Genomic DNA, 24,506 nt, shown 5'->3' on the forward strand with positions numbered 1-24,506 from the left:
ACACCATTGCCACTCACTAAGAGACCCCACGGCGGGTCACATTGGGTAAGCAGAAGGTTCACTGAACCTGCAAGTCGATGTTCGTGTTTTCTTTAATTATCATTATTGCTGCTACTGGACAGAATTGGCAAAAACAAACCACGTGCACAAATGTTTATACACCGTCACCGAACGGGTTAATTAATAAGCTCCTCCCGCCTTGCCAACGCTTAGCTTAGAAGAACTATGGTGTACCAGTCAAATCTGATCTGGAGTTGTGTCAGCGCCCATTTTAAACAATAACGTTTCTATACAGCTTTGATCTATACGACTACGGCCACTTGAGTCGTGCCAAGTCGACAGAACAGAGGGTGTTGTGATATATACAGACAGAACAAATCGAAATTCCCGCAGAACAAACGCATTTTTCGAGACGCAATCGGAAGCGAAGCTGATGGCCCCAAGAAACAACCGACTGTGGCCGTGTTTGCATCGGCGCCTGTCTTGCGTGCGTGCCGCGGTTGACCAGTGGCGTTCTGCTGCGGAGCCAGGGTCACGGGTTCGACTGCCGGCGGTCTCGATTTGTGACGGTGGCGAAATGCAAGGAGGCTCTACGGGAAGGCGTTGTGTGTGCACGTTAGAACATCCATGCAGTTGGTCATCATCATCATCATCATCATCATCATCAGCCTGGTTACGCCCACTGCAGGGCAAAGGCCTCTCCCATATTTCTCCAACAACCCCGGTCATGTACTAATTGTGGCCATGCCGTCTCTGCAAATTTCTTAATCTCATCCGCCCACCTAACTTTCTGCCGTCCCCTGCTACGCTTCCCTTCCCTTGGAATCCAGTCCGTAACCCTTAATGACCATCGGTGATCTTCCCTCCTCATTACATGTCCTGCCCATGCCCATTTCTTTTTCTTGATTTCAACTAAGATGTCATTAACTCGCGTTTGTTCCCTCACCCAATCTGCTCTTTTCTTATCCCTTAACGTTACACCTATCATTCTTCTTTCCATAGCTCGTTGCGTCGTCCTCAATTTGAGTAGAACCCTTTTCGTAAGCCTCCAGGTTTCTGCCCCGTAGGTGAGTACTGGTAAGACACAGCTATTATACACTTTTCTCTTGAGGGATAATGGCAACCTGCTGTTCATGATCTGAGAATGCCTGCCAAACGCACCCCAGCCCATTCTTATTCTTCTGATTATTTCTGTCTCATTATCCGGATCCGCAGTCACTACCTGCCCTAGGTAGATGTATTCCCTTGCGACTTCCAGTGCCTCGCTGCCTATTGTAAACTGCTGTTCTCTTCCGAGACTGTTAAACATTACTTTAGTTTTCTGCAGATTAATTTTTAGACCCACTCATCTGCTTTGCCTCTCCAGGTCAGTGAGCATGCATTGCAGTTGGTCCCCTGAGTTACTAAGCAAGGCAATATCATCAGTGAATCGCAAGTTACTAAGGTATTCTCCATTAACTTTTATCCCCATTTCTTCCCAATCCAGGTCTCTGAATACCTCCTGTAAACACGCTGTGAATAGCATTGGAGAGATCGTATCTCCCTGCCTGACGCCTTTCCTTATTGGGATTTTGTTGCTTTCTTTATGGAGGACTACGGTGGCTGTGAAGCCGCTATAGATATTTTTCAGTATTTTTACATATGGCTCGTCTACACCCTGATTCCGTAATGCCTCCATGACTGCTGAGGTTTCGACAGAATCAAATGCTTTCTCGTAATCAATGAAAGCTATATATAAGGGTTGGTTATATTCCGCACATTTCTCTATCACCTGATTAATAGTGTGAATATGATCTATTGTTGAGTAGCCTTTACGGAATCCTGCCTGGTACTTTGCTTGACAGAAGTCTAAAGTGTTCCTGATTCTATTTGCGATTACCTTAGTAAATAGTTTGTAGGCAACGGACAGTAAGCTGATCGGTCTATAATTTTTCAAGTCTTTGGCATCCCCTTTCTTATGGATTTGGATTATGTTGCGTTTGTTAGCGATTAGGATTGTTAGCGGATTATGTTAGCGTTATGATGCCAGGGTTAGCGCAGAGTATGAAGTCTATTTCATTTCTAGTCTCACCGTTCGGGCCCCTCCACGTCCACTTTCGGCTATCCCGCTTGCGGAAGAAGGTATTCATTATCCTCATATTATTCTGTTCCGCAAACTCTACTAATAACTCCCCCCTGATCAGGCACGTACCCAGGGGGGGGCCCGGGGGGGCCCGGGCCCCCCCCCCCGAAATCAAGTGGCATACCCCCCCCCCTCCCCACCCACGCCACCACTCCTCACACATTCCTAAAGCGCCGCCAGTTTAATGTTGAGACTTGGCAGCTGTTCATCGGTCAGCTTTATACTGCCTTTTTCACTCCTTTTAGATGGCGGTAGTTATCGGCATCTCTTGTAATGTGAAGGACAGTTTTCTCATAGATTCCGCACCCGCGCGATTAACTCGAGATGCGCTCAGTTGTCACCATCTATTCAACCGTCACGCGCATAGCTGTTGCTTTTGTTAGTTCAACCTTCTTTGTTTAGGCTGATCCTGGGACCAGGAGAGGGATGCGGCTGTTACTCAGCTGGTCTGTACTCTCATGGAACGAGTTGCGGCCGGAGAAAACACCAATTGCGTTCAACTTTTCCCTTTGCTTCATTTTTTCCTTGAGTTACGGCTCGCCGCGACGCTGGCAGATGCGCGGAACCATATACACGTGATATGGGTTAGATAAGGTGGGAAATAAAATGATGTGAAAGAGCGTCAATCATGAAACCCTGCAATAACCCTTAAACCCATAAGCAAGATGACTGTCGCCAGTTACCTCGTCTGTTTTTCCTTAATTGTATAGCACTTTTCGTGCAAAATTGGAAACCGGAAACAAAAATCCCAAGGAGTTGATAAATTAAGCGATCTACTAAGGGAGAGAGCCAATGCAACAACCAAACTGCAAGGAAAAGCGAATAATAAAAATTTTAACCGTTGTTTATGAGAATATTTATGGATCAACATCTTTTTATTTAAAAAGGAAGTAGAGAAAACGCCGCCGGAAGTGGAGAATAATTACTTGCTTTGAATGACGCTTATGCAGTTATCGGTCGAACCGCCTCACGTAGCCACTTCTCTGCTGTGCTTATGTGGGTGTTTTTCGCACCTTTCTCGGTGAGCGCAGTACGTCTAGAATCGCAGAGTCCTGAGCTCTACGCAGTTGTATGGGACTGGCGGCCGCACAGCGTTACGCAATTCGCGGAACTGTCAAAACTGATCCACAAGGCGAAAATAACTGATATTCGAAACTATAACATGTGAAAGACTGAAGAAGCCGTAAAAAAATGAACGCAGCCTGAAATCAGTAAAAAAAAAAACCTGGCATAGGACAAACCATCATGTATGCACTAAAAGATAAGAGGGATAATATCATAAGCAATCTAGAAGATACAGTAAAAGCAGCGGAAAAATTCTAAGCTGACCTGTATACACTACCCAGAGGAGTCACGATACCTCACTTAGAAACAGTAATGAACAGGATACAGAAACTCTCCCATAACTAGCGATGAGGTCAGAAGGGCGTTGGAAGACATGAAACGATGAAGAGCGGGAGGAGAAGGTGGAATAACAGTCCATTTAATCAAAGATGGAGGAGAAATAATGCTTAACTGGCGGCTCTTTATACTAAGTGTATATCGACTGCAAGGGTCCCAGAAAACTGGAAGAATGCAGACATTATACTAATCCACAAAAAAGGAGACGTTAAAGAATTGAAAAATTATAGGACCATTAGCTTGCTCCCAGTATTATATAAGATATTTACCAAAATAATCTCCAATAGAATAAGGGCAACACTGGATTTTGTCAACCAAAGGAACAGGCTGGCTTCAGGAAGAGATACCTTACAATGGATCACATCCATGTCATCAATCAGGTTATCGCGAAATCTGCAGAGTACAATAAGCCTCTCTATGTGGCTTATATAGATTTCGAAAATGCATTTGATTCAGTAGAGATACCAGCAGTCTAGAGGCACTACGTAATCAAGGACTACAGAACGCTTACGTAAAAAGCTTGAAAAATATTGCTACATGCGTGTGGTATTTGTTTGTTTGAACGAGGTGCGTGGGCGCCATCACTCCAGAAAAGAGGAGGAAGAACGAACTGGGCTCGCGCTGTGAATCTAACTGGTCAGCGCTGCAACCGTTGTTGTAAATATAATCTGTAAATAGTTTCTCGTCTTACTGGCTCGTCCTTGGCGTAAGAATATATACAGAGGTTCTACAGCTACCTTAATTCTACACAAGAAAAGCAGGGAGATACCTATAGGGAAATGGGTCAGACATGGAGACACAATTTCTCCAAAGCTATTCACTGCGTGCTTACAAGAATTCAAGCTATTAGACTGGGAAGGCTTAGGAGTAAAGATCGACGGCAAATATCTCAGCAACCTTCGGTTTGCCGATGACATTGTTCTATTCAACAACAATGCAGACAAGTTACAACAAATGATCGGAGACCTTAACAGAGAGAGTGTAAGAGTGGGGTTGAATATTATTATGCAGAAGATGACGATAATGATAAATAGCCGGGCAAAGGAACAAGATATTAGTATCGCCATTCGGCCACTAAAGACTGTGAAGGAGTACGTTTACTATAGGTCAATTATTCCCAGGGAACCCTGATCAAGAGGAGGAAATTCACAGAAGAATAAAAATAGGTTGGATCACATACGGCAGACTTTGCCAGCTCCTGACTGGAAGCTTACCATTATTATTGAAAAGTAAGGTGTGCAATCAGTGCATTTTGCCAGTGCCGACATATGGGGCAGAGACTTGAGAATGAGTTAAGGACCGCGCAAAGAGCGATCGAGCGAAGATTGCTAAGCATAACGTTTAGAGAGAGAAAGAGAGCGGTTTGGATCAGAGAGCGAACGGGTATAGACGATATTCTAATTGACATCAAGAGGACAAAATGTAGCTGGGCAGGTCATGTAATGCGCCGGTTAGATAACCGTTGGACCATTAGGGTTACAGAATGGGTACGAAAAGAAGGAAAACGCAATCGAGGACGACAAAACACTAAGTGGAGCGATGAAATTAGGATGATGATGATGATGATGATGGAGGTGGTGGCCCCCCCCCCGAAAAAAAATCCTGGGTACGTGCCTGCCCCTGATATTCCTAGTGCCTATGCCATATTCCCCCACTGCCTTGTCTCCAGCCTGCTTTTTGCCTACCTTGGCATTAAAGTCACCCATTAGTATAGTGTATTTAGTTTTCACTCTACGCATCGCCGATTCCACGTCTTCATAGAAGCTTTCGACTTCCTGGTCATCATGACTGGATGTAGGGGCGTAGTCCTGTACAATCTTCATTTTGTACCTCTTATTAAGTTTCACAACAAGACCTGCCACCCTCTCGTTAATGCTATAGAATTCCTGTATATTACCAGCTACATTCTTATTAATCAGGAATCCGACGCGTAGTTCCCTTCTCTCTGCTAAGCCCCGGTAGCACAGGACGTGCCCGCTTTTTAGCACTGTATATGCTTCTTTTGGCCTCCTAACTTCACTGAGCCCTATTATATCCCATTTAATGCCCTCTAATTCCTCCAATAGCACTGCTAGACTCGCCTCACTAGATAACGTTCTAGCGTTAAACGTTGCCAGGTTCATATTCCAATGGCGGCCTGTCCGGAGCCAGTGATTCTTAGCACCCTCTGCAGCGTCGCAGGTCTGACCGCCGCCGTGGTCAGTTGCTTCGCAGCTGCTGGGGACTGAGCGGCGGGGTTTGATTGTGTTGTTCATATAGGAGGTTGTGGCCAAGTACTGCACCAGGGTGGCCAATCTTGCTCTGGTGAGGGAGTGCGTTACCGGTTCTGGTCACCGGGATCAGGCCACACTCCAGGCCTGTTTATGCAATTTTATCAACACGCGGATTTTTTTTTTAATCCGTGGAAAATTGCCGGCACCGCGATTCGAACCACGGACCTCTTGCACGCGAGGAGGGTGTTCTACCTCTACGCCACCGCTGCTGGTCAAGATTAAATTAACTCCTCCATTTCGCTATTTCTCACAATAACGCATTGCCCATGGCGTCAACGACGGGTGCACAGGATAACGGCTTGTCGGCAACTGCAACTCCGAACTCCCCTTGAGGCAGTTGCTATCCAAGCAGTACTATTCAATAAAGTAGTTACTATCACGTCCATATACATCCCCCCAAGTTATCAACTCTCTAGCACAACATTTCAAAGCTTTATTGATGAGCTGCCTCACCCTTACATAATCGTCGGTGATCTAAACGCGCATAGCCCACTTTGGGGCGACTCTTGCTGTGATGCGCGAGGACGTCTTATAGAAAACATCCTATTCAGTTCAGGTTCCTGCTTGCTTAACAAGAAAAAGCCAACATTTTACAGCTCTACACATAAAACATTTTCTTCGATAGATCTAAGCGTAGTGTCTAGTACAATTGTACCATATCTCCAGTGGGATGTCATTAACAACCCTTATGGCAGTGATCACTTCCCCATCGTCCTAAACCTTAAAAAACAAAGTGAGTGTCCTGCACATGTTCCTCGATGGAAAGTTGATTCAGCCGACTGGACGAAGTTTCGCGAACTAACGCAGCTGCCCTGGAATGATATCTGTGAACTTAACCTAGACGACGCAGTAGCATACATAACAGCATTCATTATTGATGCTGCATCAGTATGTATCCCCCAAACAAAAGGGTCGCCCTCGAAACGACGTATTCCATGGTGGAATGAGGAGTGTAGGGAAGCCAGGAAAAAACAAAACAAGGCTTGGAATCTCCTCCGTAACTCACCAACCACAGAGAACCTAATTAATTTCAAGGCGATCAAGTCGCAAGGGAGAAGAACACGCCGCCTCGCTAAACGGGAAAGTTGGAAAAACTACATAAGCAGCATCAATTCATACACAGACGAACGAAAAGCCTGGAAAAGGGTTAACAAAATAAAAGGCCGCGAAACTCATCCCTTACCTTTATTAAATACACAAGGACACACCCTGGAGGATCAGGCAGATTGTCTAGGAGCACATTTCGAGCACATTTCCAGTACATCCCACTACACAGATACATTCGTAAAATATCAGCGACTAGCAGAACAGATGAATTTCGATCGGAAAAGCACATCCAACGAAGTATACAATCGTCCATTTGGAATGGCTGAGTTCCAGGCCTCACTGAGCTGTTGCAACAAGTCCGCTCCAGGAAGTGACAGGATAATGTATGAGATGATCAGATACTTACACCCCGAAACCCAAAAAACACTACTGTCACTCTTTAATTCCTTGTTCTCTGCAGGCTACATTCCTTCTGTTTGGAAAGAAGCAATCGTAATCCCTATCCTCAAAGAGGGCAAGGACCCTTCCTCACCCAACAATTATAGGCCCATAGCTCTGACAAGTTGTATATGCAAATTATTTGAGAAAATGATTAACCGTCGCCTCATCCATTTTCTTGAAAGCAGCAAGATACTCGACCCCTTACAGTGCGGTTTTAGAGAGGGTAGATCCACAACAGATCACCTTGTCCGCATCGAGACAAATATCCGCGATGCCTTTGTCCACAAACAGCTTTTCCTCTCCGTATTTTTAGATTTGGAGAAGGCATACGACACAACTTGGCGCTTTGGAATCCTTCGTGACCTGTCTGAAATGGGAGTTCGAGGCAACTTGCTGAACGTGATTCATAGTTACCTCTCCAATCGGACGTTCCGTGTTCGAGTTGGTAACGTTCTGTCTCGTCCATTTACGCAAGAGACTGGTGTTCCACAAGGTGGTGTGCTGAGCTGCACTCTTTTTATTGTCAAAATGAACGCGATCCAGACTGCCATACCACATACTATGTTTTATTCCGTATATGTGGATGACATCCAGATAGGTTTCAAATCAAGTAACTTAAGTATCTGCGAGCGACAAGTACAGCTTTGCATAAATAAATTATCTAAGTGGGCGGACGAAAATGGTTTCAAACTAAACCCACAAAAAAGTACATGCGTCCTATTTTCTAACAAGAGAGGCATAATGGCGGACCCCGCAATATATCTAAATGGAGAACGCCTATCTGTGAGCCATGAACACAAATTTCTAGGAATCCTTTTAGACAGTAAGCTGACTTTTGTACCACACTTGAAGTATCTGAAGTCAAAGTGCCTCAAGTCTATGAACTTGCTGAAGCTCTTGTCACGTACATCTTGGGGAAGCGACAGGCGGTGCCTTTTAAAGCTCTACAAAAGTCTAGTATTAACACGCCTTGACTACGGAGCAATAGTCTACAATTCTGCCGGACCTAGTGCTCTGAAAATGCTTGATCCTATTCACCACTTAGGTATCCGCCTTGCTACAGGCGCCTTTAAGACTAGCCCTGTGCAAAGCCTCTACGTCGAGTCAAACGAATGGTCATTGCACTACCAAAGAACATATTTAACTTTATCCTACGCCCTTAAAGTTAGCTCAGATGTTAAACATCCTTGTCATTCCACTATATGCGACTTGTCCACTGCTAGGCTGTTTCGTAACCGCCCAGCCACTAGGCCTCCTCTGTCCCTCCGGTTGGAAGCACTATCAGAAAAAATAGGTGTCCCTCTTTTACACAATATCCTAATGGCTCCTACACGGCTTCCACCGCCTTGGGAGTGGCAGACTATCCAATGCGACATCTCTTTCCTAGAAATATCGAAACGAGCCCCGGAGGCACACATATATTCACATTTTATGGAACTCAAGCAGAAATGTTCATGTGATGAATTTTACACAGATGCTTCGAAGTCTCCAGCTGGTGTTGCTTACGCAGCTCTGGGACCCTCACTTTCAACATCTGGACCACTAAACCCATACACCAGTATCTTTACAGCGGAAGCATACGCTATTCTTAAGGCTATTCAACACATACGGCTCAAAAATATCGCTAAGGCTGTTATATTTACAGACTCGTTAGGTGTAGTGAGAGCCCTAATTAGCTTACGAAAGCACAAGAACTCGGTTTTTAATAAGCTGTATAGCGTGTTATGCTCCGCATACATGTGCAATCAATCGATTATACTATGCTGGGTACCTGGCCATAAAGGCATAAAAGGCAACGTAGCTGCTGACGAAAAGGCTACGACAGTGAGTTTTAACAACACAGATGGAAATATCCCCATTCCTGCAACAGACCTAAAGCCCCTTCTGCGCTGTAAATTGAGGAATCATTGGCAAGAAGAGTGGGATACACAAACATTGAATAAGTTACACATTATCAAACCAAAATTGCGGAATTGGATAAGTGGCAAAACAGCACGGTACAAGGAAGTAATTCTTTGCCGATTAAGGATAGGCCACACATATGGCACCCACTCTCATCTCTTGACTGGGGGCGATCTTCCAACTTGTGTTAAGTGCGGCAATAATCTCACTGTCCTGCATGCTCTTATTGAGTGCCCTGCAATAGAAACAGAAAGGAAAAAGTATTTCCCTGCTGCATATCGCGAGAATTTACCCCTTCACCCTGCATTTTTTCTGAGCGATGAACCTCTTTTTAATCTGGAAACAGTTTTAGAGTTTTTAGCCGAAACGGACACCCTAAAAATCATCTGGCCAGGCAACTTTTAAGCACACGACTAACAGCCCTGCATTCAAGGGCTCTCTTGAAACTCTGGTGTCAGTGTTATGTTTTATTGCATCCTCTTTTAACGAAAGCCCATTGCCATAGCCCACATCACATCCTAGTCACCGTCATTATTTTACCACCTATATATTCTACTCCACTTACAGCGTAAGTTTTTTAGGCCCTTTTACAGCCATATCACATCTACCATGATGAGTTCATTGTGCATGTCATCCACAATACATCGCCAACATTACCACATGTCATGGCGCTCTTTGGTCAAACCTGGCCCTTGCGCCATAAAACACCACATATCATCAGGATAACGGTATATGCTTAACTCCCGTTCATCATGAGAACTAATGACGCGGGCGACGATAGAAGGCAAGATACTACAAACGTTCAATGAAGTTTTAATTTGCTGTCTTGCAGCATTATAAATGCATCAGAGCTGAAATTTTGAGCATGCATTATTCAAAGTATCGGGTGATTCCAATTACCTCAGAGAGTGACTTCTATTAATGTGTTGATACGAATGCTGATTACAGATTGCAACAATTATTAGGGCTAAAAATTCGCCAGGCATCGCGCGATTAGCGCTCACCCGCCAGGGTATTTGTTGAGGAGTAAACAAAGCGCACCACGCAGCTCAACCGGTTTTAGCTGCGTGCTTGCATCTAGGCACGCCTTTGTCGTCGTCATGGTTACGTACAGTTGAGCGCACTTCCATTCGGGACTCGCCTCCGGTTGTGACCGCAAATCGTACACAAGCCTTCTTTAAACTTTCGTAGGTTTTCACCGCCGCACACACACACAAAAAAAAGTTTTTAAAAATGCATGAGGATCAAGGTTCATTTCAACGTGACATGCCAGCGCCGAGCACTCCTTTCGAAGCACTCAAAGTGCTTACAATTTTTCTCCCACGTCCACCAGGTGTACAGCGTGCGCAACAGCATGACTAATCAACTGCTTGTTACCACAACGTGAAAGAACACCGATAGGTGCATGCCGAAGCAGCAGCGCGAAGCAGTCGCATTTCCCTGAAGTGATATCACTTTCCCTGAAATCAAGCGTTCTATTTTTAATGCCCAGTATGCGGGTTACGCATATACCTTACCCGATCAATACACGCGACGCGCACAATCAATACGAGGCCGCACCGCGCAGCAAGGACGTCGTCGCACGTACACGCGCGCATCGCGCCCGCATTGCCTTCAAATTAATTGGACGCGAAAATGCGCGGCCGAATGGCATTCTTTCTCCAGTCATTCTTTCTTATCTTGCTCCGGTTGTCTCGTTTTGATGAAAGTTATATTTATTTGTCTGCCCCCAAAATAGATGAAGTGACTTATCCGCAAATGGAATTACTAAGCTTTGTTAAACATCGGTATACGCGATAAGTGATGGCTGTAGGGGGTTCTTGTCATATTTATACGTCGTCGTTATTATGCATGTATACAAAGGTTATCTCGAACGAACTGAAAGCATTAGGCTGCGTCCACTTGTCGGAATATTCCACGTGCTATAATTAACGCTAGGAAAGCCGCGAGCGTGTTTCCCGCTACGAATCGCCGAAGGAAAATGGGCGTTGATTGCCTCTTTTATTTTCTGGGTCACGCGCGACTAATGGCGGCAACGGCTTCATACTCGCATTTATCTTGTGTAAGCCTTCAGTTTGCTAATTCTTCCTCTAACATCGCACATTCTACTTTCGCTCAAAACACGTACATCTATTTTTTCTCCGTCTCTCTCTTCAGTCATTATCAGCTTTATTAAACGACTTGCCATTCTTATTCTTCAGACATGATCGCCAGCTTCTACAGGTTGTTTCTTGCCCCGGAGTAACTTTATTTCTCCTGTTGATTTGAGCAACATACCTGACAGAAGGACGTCGGAATGAATTGCGTGAACTTTCATTTCTTTTCGAATGGACAAGTCGTCACAGCACTTAATCACTTATTGCCAGATTTTTCTTGCCTAAAAATAATAACACTTGACTTTCACTTAAGCGCGCTTGTAAATTGTTTATAACTCTTAACATCCAAATGTAGTTTCACACCTTCTGCTATACTCCACGCCAGTGGCGTAGCTAGGTCGTCTGGCACCCGGGGCCCATAGGTCTTCTGTCACCCCACTCCCTGGGTGTAACCGGCGGAAAGAGGGGTGTCTTCAGACGTATATGACACCCCCCCCCCCTCACTGGCCCCTCGCACCCGGGGCCCACGGCCCCCCGGCCCCCCCTGTTGCTACGCCACTGCTCCACGCAGAGTGAAATCAGGGGGCTTGCTACTGAAAAGTGAAACGGGTGCATAGTAAGAAATAATGCTTTGATATGATAATGTTTTGTCACTTCTACGTCCGTTGGCTTGCAAGGTGCATCATCTCGAATCTTAAGGCAGCCTGCAATGGCCAGGGGGTGGCACACCATGCTTGTGCACCCCCCCCCCTTCCCGAAATTTCGGTGTTTGTATGAGGCCCCCCTGCTCTCCCCTCAACCTCTTCGTCCCCGGTCAAGTTGGTGCCCTCCCCCCACTGCTCCCCCCCCCCGCCCTTCCAGAAAAGAAGTACTGGCAACGCCACTAGCAGCCTGTATAACCAGCTAGCATTGAAGGAATAACATCTGCAATTCGCGCATCACGCGACTATATTCTTGGGGGCATTAAGTCTTGTTGGAAAGTATTGTTTTCTGAGTACATGGGGACATGCCGACATTGTTTTATTGGACAAATACACATTACGTGAGAATCCCCCTTCTTTCCCACGAAAAAGTACTGGCATGGCATATTATAACTTCTTTCTTTGCGCTAAGTGAAAGCCCAAACACTGAAACCTTGGGAAAAAACATTGCAAGCGCTAGAGAACCAGGCCCTAAATAATTTGCTATAGTACTTCTTTATACAGACCGCGTTTTCGGTATACCAGGGACGTATTCTTACATGATCACTTTCGTCGATACCAATGCATTCGCTTGACGTAGGGCTCAACCAGCCAATCAGCTCATCCGGTTTCGCTCAACCAGCTAATAAGCGCTCACTGACAGTGTTATAGATCGCCGAAAGTGACCGTCCGAGAATACCTCCCCAGGTGGTGAATACATCATGACGTCAGAATACAGTGCCTGACTCCGTTCCTGCGACCGCTGCGGCTGACGCACGCGATGCCAGCCGAAAGAAACACGCGCAACGCTATAGTTTACTTTCTTTGTGAGCACTACCACCATACTTATATGCTTATATTGCCACACGACTTCAGCAAATTTATCTCTGTCATGATGTCACGTGAATGTCGATGACGCGAGGGACGGCCTTTTAAGATAAGTTTAATATAAATTATTTTATTTTAAGATGTCTTTCCCGACCTCCATACTTGCTAACTTGATGAATGAGAAGACAGACACCGGCCTCAAAATGTTCAGCAAAGTTAGCATATCGCATAAAGAGAAAGCCTAGGCTTGCTCAAAGGATCCCTTTGTGAACAAGACTTTTGTATGCATAGGAAACCAAAACGTTATCATTATATCAAACCTTTTATAACCCACCGTGGTTGCTCAGTGGCTATGGTGTTGGGCTGCTGAGCACGAGGTCGCGGGATCGAATCCCGGCCACGGCGGCCGCATTTCGATGGGAGCGGAATGCGAAAACACCCGTGTGCTTAGATTTAGGTGCACGTTAAAGAACCCCAGGTGGTCGAAATTTCCGGAGTCCTCCACTACGGCGTGCCTCATAATCAGAAAGTGGTTTTGGCACGTAAAACCCCATAATTTAATTTTTTTTAAACCTTTTATGGTGAGTGTCTGTTTTAATATTTCATCAAGTTCAGTCCTGACCCCACTGGACTGTGTATACTCTCGATTCATGCACTTAATATATATATATATATATATATATATATATATATATATATATATATATATATATATATATATATATATATATGTATATATATATATATATATATATATATATATATATATATATATATATATATATATATATATATATATATATATATATGCGACCTTAGAATGAAATGTAGATGCGTTTGAAAATATTAGCGCGCGCCACACTTTCGGACAAACGAGCAAACACGTCCTTGGATTAGATTTACTTTCCAGAGCACGCCTGGGCAGACGCAGGAAAAACAAACGCGCGCAGATGCACGTACAACGCTCAATTTTCCTGCATTCTTTATTTCTCGCACTGCAACAATGACGAAATGGGATCGGAGTTTCTTTTTAATTATATCTCGGCAACGGCAAGTCGTCTTTGGGAGAGGAAACGAAATATCTGCCCAAATCTATCTTATTGCGGCAAGATCCAGTACCCCTCTTTATTTCTGGTCACCGTACTTCTTGCGCCAGTATAAATGCTGCAGAAACCTGCGTCTATCTGTTCCGCACGCTTCTCGTTTTTCAGTTAAGCGTCAGGACCGTAACTTGTTTCCCCTGCTCGTCATGCTTTCTCCTCTTTCTTTCTTTCAAAATTCGTTGCTGGACTACTTGTTTCATGCGAATAAATGAATACTGGCAAGCGCAGTTTCAAGACGGCGCAAGAGAAGGCATTGACGCACGAGACAAGCGCTTGTCCCGTGCGTCGGTGCCTTCTCTGGTCCCGTCTTGAAAGTGGCGCTTACTGCAGTATTCTTTCTTTCTTTCTTTCTTTCTTTCTTTCTTTCTTTCTTTCTTTCTTTCTTTCTTTCTTTCTTCCTTTCTTTCTTTCTTTCTTTCTTTCGTGAGCTCGGAACTCTTCTTGTTCGTAAATGGCTGATGTGTGCTTAACTCTGGTTCCAGTAGCTCTACGGCAAGTCTTACCCAGTAACTTCAATAGAGCTGCTACCACTACTCATTTACAAGAAAAAAAATCACAGCTTAGTTGTTTCGACAATTTTTCATTATGTCTGAAGGTGGCATCAATGTTATAATATTTACAAAGGCAGCATACACTTAAATTAAGCGCATGTTATATTACACGTGCGCTGTAATAAGAAGCCTGGCGCCATGGTTACCTTTGATTCGCTCCCGTAAAGTTTTACTCCCATCGATTTTAGGTCTCGCGACAAACATTTAAAACATCCACACTTACGCGTATGTGCATTTATTTAAGGTAAATGGCACCGTTTAGGTTTTACATGCTCAAATGTGCGCATCGCCGTAAGGTACCATGTTAGTAGTCATCTAGCTAAAGTTGACGCTGTCCGTGCATATATACAGGGTGTCCCAGATAACTTTAGCCAGAATTTAAAAATATGCTAATTCCACGTAGCTGCATGGACAGAATCAAGGTAATGTTGTTTGCCGTCACTTGGAGATATATTAGTTTGTTTTTCATTCCGCCTAATTAGATAACTACGTAATTGTTCTGCTCTTGCACCGTGTTTCGAACTGATGTGGAGCGCAGCGCATGGTGTTGTTTGTTGCTGTGGGACCTAGTGACTCAAGTTAGTGTCAGAGAGGTTCATAGATGAGCGACACATACCCAGTCACACGTACTTACGGGAAAGGCCCACATTTTAAGATTGCACTGTCTACTGGATTGGGCCCTGAAAATGGTCAGGTACCAGAAACTCGTTGCAGAAAACTGGGCTTAACTCTCCAAGAATGTTTCGCATTAAACGAGCCGAATTCAGTGCATGTCGGAATTCTTCGAAGCGAAGTCGACGGCACGGTTGGCATTGACGGCATAGGTTGCAATTTTCTATCAATATAAAACAGCCGGATGTCAGCACTTTCTCCACCCATGGAAAGACAATTCTTGTTGACGCTGCACAAGTTTCGAAGAGGCTTCACAGCAACGAAGCACGCTCGCTCGCAGCCTCCGAGGTGGTTTCGCGGCTTCACGCAAGACACGAATTTGCGCACGCCGTCGTTGCCGGTTTCAGATCATTCGGCAATCGTCGCCCCGTTTCTCGGCGCTCTTTCTCAAGAAGTCTCTGCAAGAGAGGAGGTGGTAACCACGGTTAGTAGCGGCTAGGCAGGCAGCGTAACCGCGTAACTCCGCGCTCCAGCACGTCTTCTTATCACCTTTATACCGAAGCAGCGTATGCACGAGAATGTCCTGGTGGCAACAGGGAAACCTTGTAGAACATTTCACCCACTCCACGCCATATGTAATTGCATTAGCACGGTATGCTTTAACACCTTCTGTTTGCATCAGCGACATTAGTAAATAGGGTGTCCCAGCTAACTTTGGCCAAGTTCGACAACGAAAAAAAAAATTTAAATACCATGGTGTAAGACACGATTTTAAGACCTATGGTGTTCGGTCGTCAGAGGTCGGACGACCGAACGCCGCAAGTCTTATGATTGTATCTTGCACCATGACTTTTAATATCATCATCAGCAGCAGCAGCAGCAGCAGCAGCAGCCTGGTTACGCCCACTGCAGGGCAAAGGCCTCTCCCATATTTCTCCAACAACCCCGGTCATGTACTAATTGTGGCCATGCCGTCCCTGCAAACTTCTTAATCTCATCCGCCCACCTAACTTTCTGCCGTCCCCTGCTACGCTTCCCTTCCCTTGGAATCCAGTCCGTAACCCTTAATGACCAGCGGTTATCTTCCCTCCTCATTACATGTCCTGCCCATGCCCATTTCTTTTTCTTGATTTCAACTAAGATGTCATTAACTCGCGTTTGTTCCCTCACCCAATCTGCTCTTTTCTTATCCCTTAACGTTACACCTATCATTCTTCTTTCCATAGCTCGTTGCGTCGTCCTCAATTTGAGTAGAACCCTTTTCGTAAGCCTCCAGGTTTCTGCCCCGTAGGTGAGTACTTTTAATATATCTTTCTTTTTTTGGTTGGACAGCTTGGCTAAAGTTAGCCAGGGCACCCTGCATATGTAAAAGTAGTCAGTTATGTTAAGTGGTGGGTCCTGTTTCTTTTTTTCTTTTGGAAAGGTAGCCTGCTCTAATCCGCCGCGGTATAGCTTAGCGGTTATGGCGCTGCTGAGCTCAAGGTCGCGGGTTCTATCCCGGCCGCGTTTCGATGGGGACGCAAGCACGCTTGTGTACCATGCATTCGGTGCACGTTTAAAAAGCCCAGGTAATCAAAATTACTCCGGAGTTCCTTTCTGCGGCATCACCTTCCCCATGCCAACCTACACATCCAAGGCAACTCCCGTTTCGACGCGCTCATCCGCAAAGCGACCAAGCTGGCGCTGGGACTCCCTCTCTGCACTAGCACAGAGTTCCTCATGGACGTGGGAAGTCACAACACTGTCACCGAGCTCATCGCCATCCACTGTCGCAGTCAGGAGCTACGCCTACACCAAACAGAACAAGGTCGCAGCGTCTTACGCAGCGTAGGACTGCAACTGTCTGCCACGCACCCTGAAGATACACTACCACTCACTCCAGAAGCTAAATCCCTGCTACATATAGCACTTCTTCCACGTCATGTGAACCCGTAAAATAACAAAGCCCGTAGGCAAGAACGAGTAGCATACTATACGGTACACCGCGCGTAATCTGCTAGGTACATACTACCATGCAGACGCCAGTGTAAAGGAAAAGGGATCGGCCATTTCCGTATTCGATCACCGCCTACACACATTACACACAGAGCTCGTACCTACAGCACACCCCACCACAGCCGAGCTACATGCAATCGTAGCAGCTATCCAGTGCCTTCCTCACTCGCCCACACGCACACCTATCATATTCACGGATTCAATGTCTGCGTGCAGGAAGCTCCTGCACAACGACGTACCAACAAATATCACGAAACACTTACAGCAATGTCTTTATTACCCGGTAGAGAAGAGAGTCTAGGTGGTGGTGGTAGAAATCTGAATCCCTGGCCACGCGGGAATGTTGGGGTATGAACGAGCAAATAAGCTTGCCGGCGAAGCAGTAAACCAGGCTCCTGACATTCCCGGGCCAGACCGAGACCAATCATTATCAACCCGGCCACACCTTAAGCCATATCGAGACACAGGCCGAATATATGCACAACCAGATCCCGATATGACACGCCGACGAGGCGTGCTCATCCGCCAGGCATAAGCCGGCACCCTCCCTACACCCGCCCGTAGGCCTCCGCGCAGAAGGCCCACAGCTCTGCCGACACTGTGGAGGCTACCCTAATACTCCCCCACATTTTATGGCACTGCCTCCCCACACTACATCTTAAAACCTCACCTCACATCCCTCACATCTAATCCCACTGCTGAGTGGCTGACCACCGCCACTTCGAACCAAGACCGACAGCACCTTGCAGTCTTCATCGGCAACACGCTTGGAGAAAGCTGCAAGTCAGGCGTGAGACCCTGGACTGATGGCCCCGACAACTTGCTTGCTTTTCCTACAATAAAGTGTTTTCTCTCTTTCTCTCACTCTCTCTGCGGCGTACCTTATAATCATTTCGTGGTTCTGGCACGTACACGAAAACTCAGAACGTATTTTTTTACCCTGCTATCGAGATTCTGGTAAGAGTGAACCCGTGAAGTTATGTCCCTTCGGAGAAATAAAATTATCGTAAATATCTTTTCCTCGCAGTTGTCTCTGGCATATATGTCCCCGATATGATGAAAGCATCTACTCTATCTGAGCTGAAATGCGTGCTACCCTTGAATGCTCCTGAATGTGCGTGTCAGAAGTTTATGCTAACTATTAATGGGTAGCCAGGTGTTCCGCAGTGTGCTTAAGACGAATCTGCTCCACATTTCACCTAATTGCAATTTTTGTTCAAATAGTCTTAGTGTTGCGGCCGCATTGCTGAATATTGCGAGTCTCCCGATGGTGAAGCTGAGGCGACGTAGCGAGAAGTTGTGCAACATTCGGAAAGCGTTGATGGCCTATCTAGTAGCAAGACTGCCACACGGCTATATTCATGACCATCTGAAAAACGAGCCCATTTTTTGTTAAGCCATCAGCATATCTGCTATTTGTGCTGAAGGGTGTTATTTGAGTTAGAGCCCCGTTAACTCAAAGGTGTAAATATGAAGCCTCTGAAAAAAAAAAAAGATAGACGGGCCGATGATACCAGGGTGTAAATATTGTACGTAATAACTAGAGCAAAGCTTTTCTTTCAAGTTGCTGACGGGTGAAGAGAATACAACGAACGAGAAAATAGAATAGGAATACCCGCATGCGGAAGCTGGCCTTGGACAGCGTAGGACAAACATTAAAAGCCAGTCACCGTTCTGAAAATCTTGAAGGCGAAAACAGCAATCACAACGCCTGACTGTGCTGCCTTCCCTAAGTGCAAAAGCGGACCCAGTCGCTTTCAAATAGTCAAAAAGCCAGTCTCCGCGCGGAGAGTCGTGAGGATCAGTGGCCGCCGCCAAAACAAGCACGGGCGCTTGCTCAGACCGGACAGTCCGCTTGCGCGTCACCGCCGGGCGCGTCGACCGATGACTGCGACAGGGTCGTCCCTGGAAGCAAGTAGTGTAGCGGCGGCTACAGTGGTGCGGCGGGTGCGGCGCCGAAATCGCGGCGGCGGGGCCTTTTCCCTACTTGGCCAAAACGCGCGTGCGCGTGGGCCGTCGCCAGCGAGCAGCAAGGCCGCGTACAGCGCAGCAGCGCAGCAGTCGACCGGGTGCGGGCCAATCACGGGGCTGCTCGCTGCATTCGGGCGCCGCTCGCCTTCGCCCCCCCTCAAGCGCAAGCGACCCAGCCAGGCCGGAATGGCGGACACAGCGCCGGCGGCTGCGATGCTTGGACTCAAGATGGGCGCTGCCCTGTTCTTCTGGATTGTCCTCGGTCTGCTGTGCTGCAGTCGAGCCGACGGCTACGCCGAGGTAGGCCCCGCACGTCTTATCGGCTCCAGATAAACCGTATCGTTCCGATACCATTGTGCGCCGAGCGCCTTCACAGCGACATGCCTGATGCACGCACGACCGACAGGCGAGAGGCTTCACGCGCAGGCGGCGCGCCGTGTTTCGGATCTCGCAGCGACAGGCCCGTGTTCAGGCTAACGGCGAGCCTTGCTTCAGCTATGGGGCGGCCGTTCTAAAGCGCGATGCTCGTTGGTGGGGCAATCCGTGACGGCACTTCCCGAGCAGTGCGGCTCCGCGTCGCAGGTGGTCCCCGCTCGATAACGTCGTCGCCAGGGCGGGGCGGCCGCCGACCGATCGCTTCTGCTGCTTCGCCGTGTGGTGTGCGTGCCGCTCGACTCGAAGGGCCTAGGTTCTGGCTCAGGCTTTAGTCGCCTTTTTCTGTCGCCGACCTTGATTGGATGATTGCAACCCGCAGCTGCAGGTGCCTCGGACCTTACGCATTTACTGGCAACTTGCCCTCCCTCTTTTCAATTTTTTCTCTCTCTTTGGTGCCGTTTCGTCTCGTTATTGTTGTGCACCAATAAGCAGCAGAGCGGCATGCTCACAGGCTTAACAAACAAGCCGGAGTAACGCCTGAGAGTGCTGGTGCAATCTCAGCAGCAAGTATCAGTGACCGAGTTTCGCTATTGAGTACCGTTTGTCAGTCGGGACAGACAGGGGTTCCATCGAAACGCCGAGCTAGGACTAGTTTATAACCGCTCTCCATGTAGTGCTCCGTTTATGTGCTCCCCAGCGTCATAAATCAAAGCGTCACATTCCGATTACAGGGAGCCTGAAAGTGGGCAGTACGATTGCCCTGCTTAACAATGTATTATCATATACATTATGCGTCGCCCTACAGTGGGCGTAAGAACTAGTTGCTTGCTTAGGAAACACCCTCGCTCTGCTTTTCTGCATTGTTCAGAGGTGGAGCCGTAAAACTAACTTATTTGGCACTGGGATATATCTGTAGCAGAGAATGTTTTGGCACACTGCGCACTTCAAATGAAAGTATATGTACTGATTCAAGCAGAAATCAAGACACTCTCGAAGTAGGCATTTTTTTCATAAAAATATTTGTCACCCACAAGAAGGTGGCAGCCCAAGAAGAATACAACACATTCAACACATAAATGTTATTAAAAAGTAATTTGAAGGAAATTGGTGTGCTGACATTAGTTTTTAACCCCTTTAATGACTGCTATTTATATGTCTTTTTTTTTCTTGGGACACTTGTAGGCGTATTGATCCTTAACGTGTGAACAAATTTCATTAGTTAATGTAAGTGAACAAACTAGATATTTTTACACTGTACGTAGAACATTTTTTAACTGATGCCTGGAAAACAGCCTCTTGGCTACATTCCATACCTTATACCATGTAATCATATTTAAGTGCATGCAGAAAAAATTCTTGAAATAAAAGTTATGTGCTAATAACTGGCCTGCCTTAACATAGTTTTATGTTACCCTTGGATGGCGCTATGGGGAAAAAAAATGAAAATTTTATCAAGTATCACAGCAGTAGTTACCTTGACAACTAGTTGGTCCTACTGATTTGGGCCATGTAGGACCTGCTCATTTTTCGAATGTGGCATATTTTATCTCATCAGTATTTCTGATAATTACCTTTACATACTGAAGCTTTAGTCAGTGGCAATAAAAGCTGCTCATTGTAAAATAAGGATTCAAAAGAAGCAGCAAATCTTGCAGCGTTTCTTGAAGATTACATAGTCATTTTTGTGCACTTATGGAGTAACTGCAGGAGGAGCATAAGTTACTGGACAATTGCAGTTGTAGGACCCATCATGTCATGGCTCCTAGCTAGCCTCAGTATCCGAAGTCCTTGGTATTCAAAGGGACTTGTTCAAAGACAAACCTGACTCTTCCTTGAACTTAGGCTGTGTTTGTGTATTCAAGAATAAGGGAGCAAAATTTTGTAAAGATTATTAATAATAATATTTATTTGCACATAACTGGACAACCATGGACGAAGTGCGAGGCTGTGCAGACAGGTGAAAGGCCTGTGTGCAAGTACACCTTGCAGCACGCCGTCCACAGTAAAATGTTGTGTGGTTATCCCATCCGTGCAGCTATTCAGTTCTGTCATTCAAGTGCAGTGTCGCTGTTTACATTAGCAGCACCCAGTGCCCGACAACTGCCTGACACTAAACTTGAAAGGGGTTCTGACAATAACAATACCAGTACCCAGGTTGTGTCTATCCCAAAGGAAAAATCTGCAACTTTAATTGCTTTGAATCAGGGAAATTGGTACATAAAGCAGTTATGGTGAAGCTAGCAGTATGCCAGAAGAAAGCAAATTTTTCAGCCTGGATCTGTGTGATCACCCCCCCCCCCCCCCCCCCGCCCTCTGAAATTAGTTTGTCCTGTCATGCACCGCTGACCGAATCAACCCCCCCGGTGCCGGAAATCATTCTGGATTTTGTCTAGAATGTATTTTTCGAGTTCAAATAGGCATTTCAGCGCAATCGTTGCGATTTCACGGCAACGCCCATGCACCGGCTATCACATACCGCAAGAAGCCCCATCTGAACACAAAATTTCAAGGGCATTTTGATGGCGAGCGGGCTCGTCGCGGCATCTCGCAGAGGCTGTGGAATCTACGAAGCGCATGGATTTCAATTCCCAAACTTTATGGATATAATGTTCCCATAAACTTTTGATGCAAAAGGTGCATTGACATTTTCAAAGTTGTGCTTTAGCTTTTCAATTTGGAACTTTGTAGGTTTAAGGGGACAGGGTAGGTCCTATTCTAGCCATGCATTTTAGGCTATGTTCGTGACCCTTTTTCTCGTGATCTGCTGGGGTTGGAACATTAATCTTGGTAGCATTGTAATCAGCAATGTTAGGTAGTGTTACTGAACCAGGATTATTTCTTTATAAGAATTTGATTTTTTGTTTTCATTTTTTTACTGGACCCACCAAATTTTAGAGCCAAAATCTGCAGTAAATAGCCTGTAAACAAGAATTCCCTTGAAGAATATTTATAATCCTGGTTCAGTAGACTTTCTGTAATGTTTGCTCAATATCTGGAAAATTTTTTCGCCCTAGCGCTTGTAGTTTCTGAAAAAAAGGGTCAAATGCAGCAAAATTTGGCGTTTTGAGATAATTGGCTTTGAAGTGGAAGAAAGAGCTTTATTGCAGTATAGGACTATAGAAACAAATTCTGCCGCATTTTTGCAATAGCCACCAGCCTGGTAGTCCCCTCCATCGTCAACAATTCTTTTCTGTGTTAGCTGCCTTGTTTTCCGGGCCTCCTTAGTGACCAGTCGTGTAGCCCTCTGTGCAAAGTACAGTCGCCGCCGGTCAACTTCGCGCAACCACTGGACTGTGAACCATCCCGGAGAAACTCCGAATGACCTAAAAATGACGGCTCGAGCAATGCTGCGGTCATTAAACGTTAGCACAGCATCCATTGTCGATATTTTCAGCGTCTTGAGGCCAAGAAAGACATTCTTCGGAGCGCGCTCCCATACAACCTTGTGGAACGCCTCATTCGCGTTCTGAGTTTTTCCATGGAGACATTTCTGGAGAAGCTCAGGCTTTGAGAGCTGCTGAAACACCGGCGTTCCGCTTCAATCGTTCCGCCGAGCGCGAAAGCTTCGATGGAAACGCTCACGTGGTGGCCCCGGCGCCCACTCCTGGATTGTGTTGCGGAGAATTGGCGTCATTGGAGGCCGACTTATGCCGGTTTCCGTGGAAGAGACGTTTTTAAAGCACTTCTTTGGCTTCGTCATTGCATTACCGCTAAATACCTAGCACCAAAGTATAAATAAATTCGATTGTCCGCGAAAACACGCCAACGCACGAGCAAAACGCCGCGCGTTGCGAGTAATCCAGCTGCGTCTTAGGATTCGTTTGGCTAAGTGAAATATGCTAGCTAGGTTTTCACTGTTACCACACGAGTAACAGCCATACCGCTAAACGTGACAAAAAATAGGCGGTGAAAAAAAAAATTTTTTTTCAGTTTAGGAGAGGCAAAGTTCCCGAGCATGTGTGAAAGGGGGGGTGGCTGGATGCTGCCTAGGTTTCGAAAAGTGTTGATCTTGAGTTAAATATTTCGCGTGCGCGCAAATGAAACACTGGGCCATGTTAAGGAAAGAATAGATATTTTAAATTACACAAAAACAAAAAATCGATTTTTTTCAGAAACTTTGCCTACCCTGTTCCCTTAATGTTCTTATAAACATTTGACGCCAAAGGTGCATTATTTTTTAAGTCGTTCATCGGACCATACAATGAGACAAGCCAAATCAGCACACTATCAGACAAGTTGACAAAGTACGCAGCAAGGTCTGATAGTGAGACGAAGCGTTATGGTGGTTCATTTGTGCCGTCATGTCATAGGAAAGAATATCAACATTTTTTTTTTCAACTGCGCCAAAGCATCCATGTCAAGACACTAATGCCAGCAAAGGTAAACACGGTCTTATTTATTTTTCTACTTTGACTTTGATTCGCAAGCACACATTGAGTCACCCGCCATGGTTGCTCAGTGGCTATGGTGTTGGGCTGCTGAGCACGAGGTCGCGGGATCGAATCCCGGCCACGGCGGCCGCATTTCAATGGGGGCGAAATGCGAAAACACCCGTGTGCTTAGATTTAGGTGCACGTTAAAGAACCCCAGGTGGTCAAAATTTCCGGAGTCCTCCACTACGGCGTGCCTCATAATCAGAAAGTGGTTTTGGCACGTAAAACCCCAAATATTATTATTACACATTGAGTCACTTCACTTTTCTTGTTCTCGCTACGAGCAGGCTGCCAGAGCCAGCCAGAGCGCATGCGTTTTGCTCGTGTTGCCCCGGCCCACCGCGCAGCACACTTCGGTGCACATTTGTTTTTCTCTGAGTGAGTAGATTTTTGCCTGGCAGAATTTTGGATGCTTTCTGGCTGGCAGACGAGAAAAAGAAACAATGTTTGATCGCTGCCATCACTGTGGGGACTCGACAGATTGCAAGACGTTCACTTGAACGCAACCTCTCTACAAAACCTTGTCTCGCCGGTGTAGGGGTTCTCTGTGGGCCAAGTGTCTCACGTTTTCTTCTATATTCCTTTGGTGGCCAACATGCTTCCTTTGAATTTTTTTTTTTTCTCATTTCGGTGCTCCCACCCCACAAAAGAAAATAAGAAGCCATTGTTGCGGCGC

At 46.0% G+C, this 24,506-nt stretch overlaps 1 protein-coding gene across 1 annotated transcript in view; it reads left to right on the forward strand.

The window, feature by feature from the left end:
* Positions 1-18,920: 18,920 nt before the first annotated feature.
* Appl (amyloid-beta-like protein) overlaps positions 18,921-24,506 on the forward strand; it is a 42,143-nt gene continuing 36,557 nt past the window's right edge. The window contains exon 1 of the mRNA XM_065432531.1: positions 18,921-19,322. Within this exon, the coding sequence (XP_065288603.1) occupies positions 18,936-19,322 (387 nt within the window). The 5' untranslated portion in view covers positions 18,921-18,935. The remainder of the gene's footprint in view (positions 19,323-24,506) is intronic.

The sequence above is a fragment of the Dermacentor albipictus genome, chromosome 4, assembly GCF_038994185.2.
Source record: "Dermacentor albipictus isolate Rhodes 1998 colony chromosome 4, USDA_Dalb.pri_finalv2, whole genome shotgun sequence".
Lineage (NCBI taxonomy): Eukaryota > Metazoa > Arthropoda > Arachnida > Ixodida > Ixodidae > Dermacentor > Dermacentor albipictus.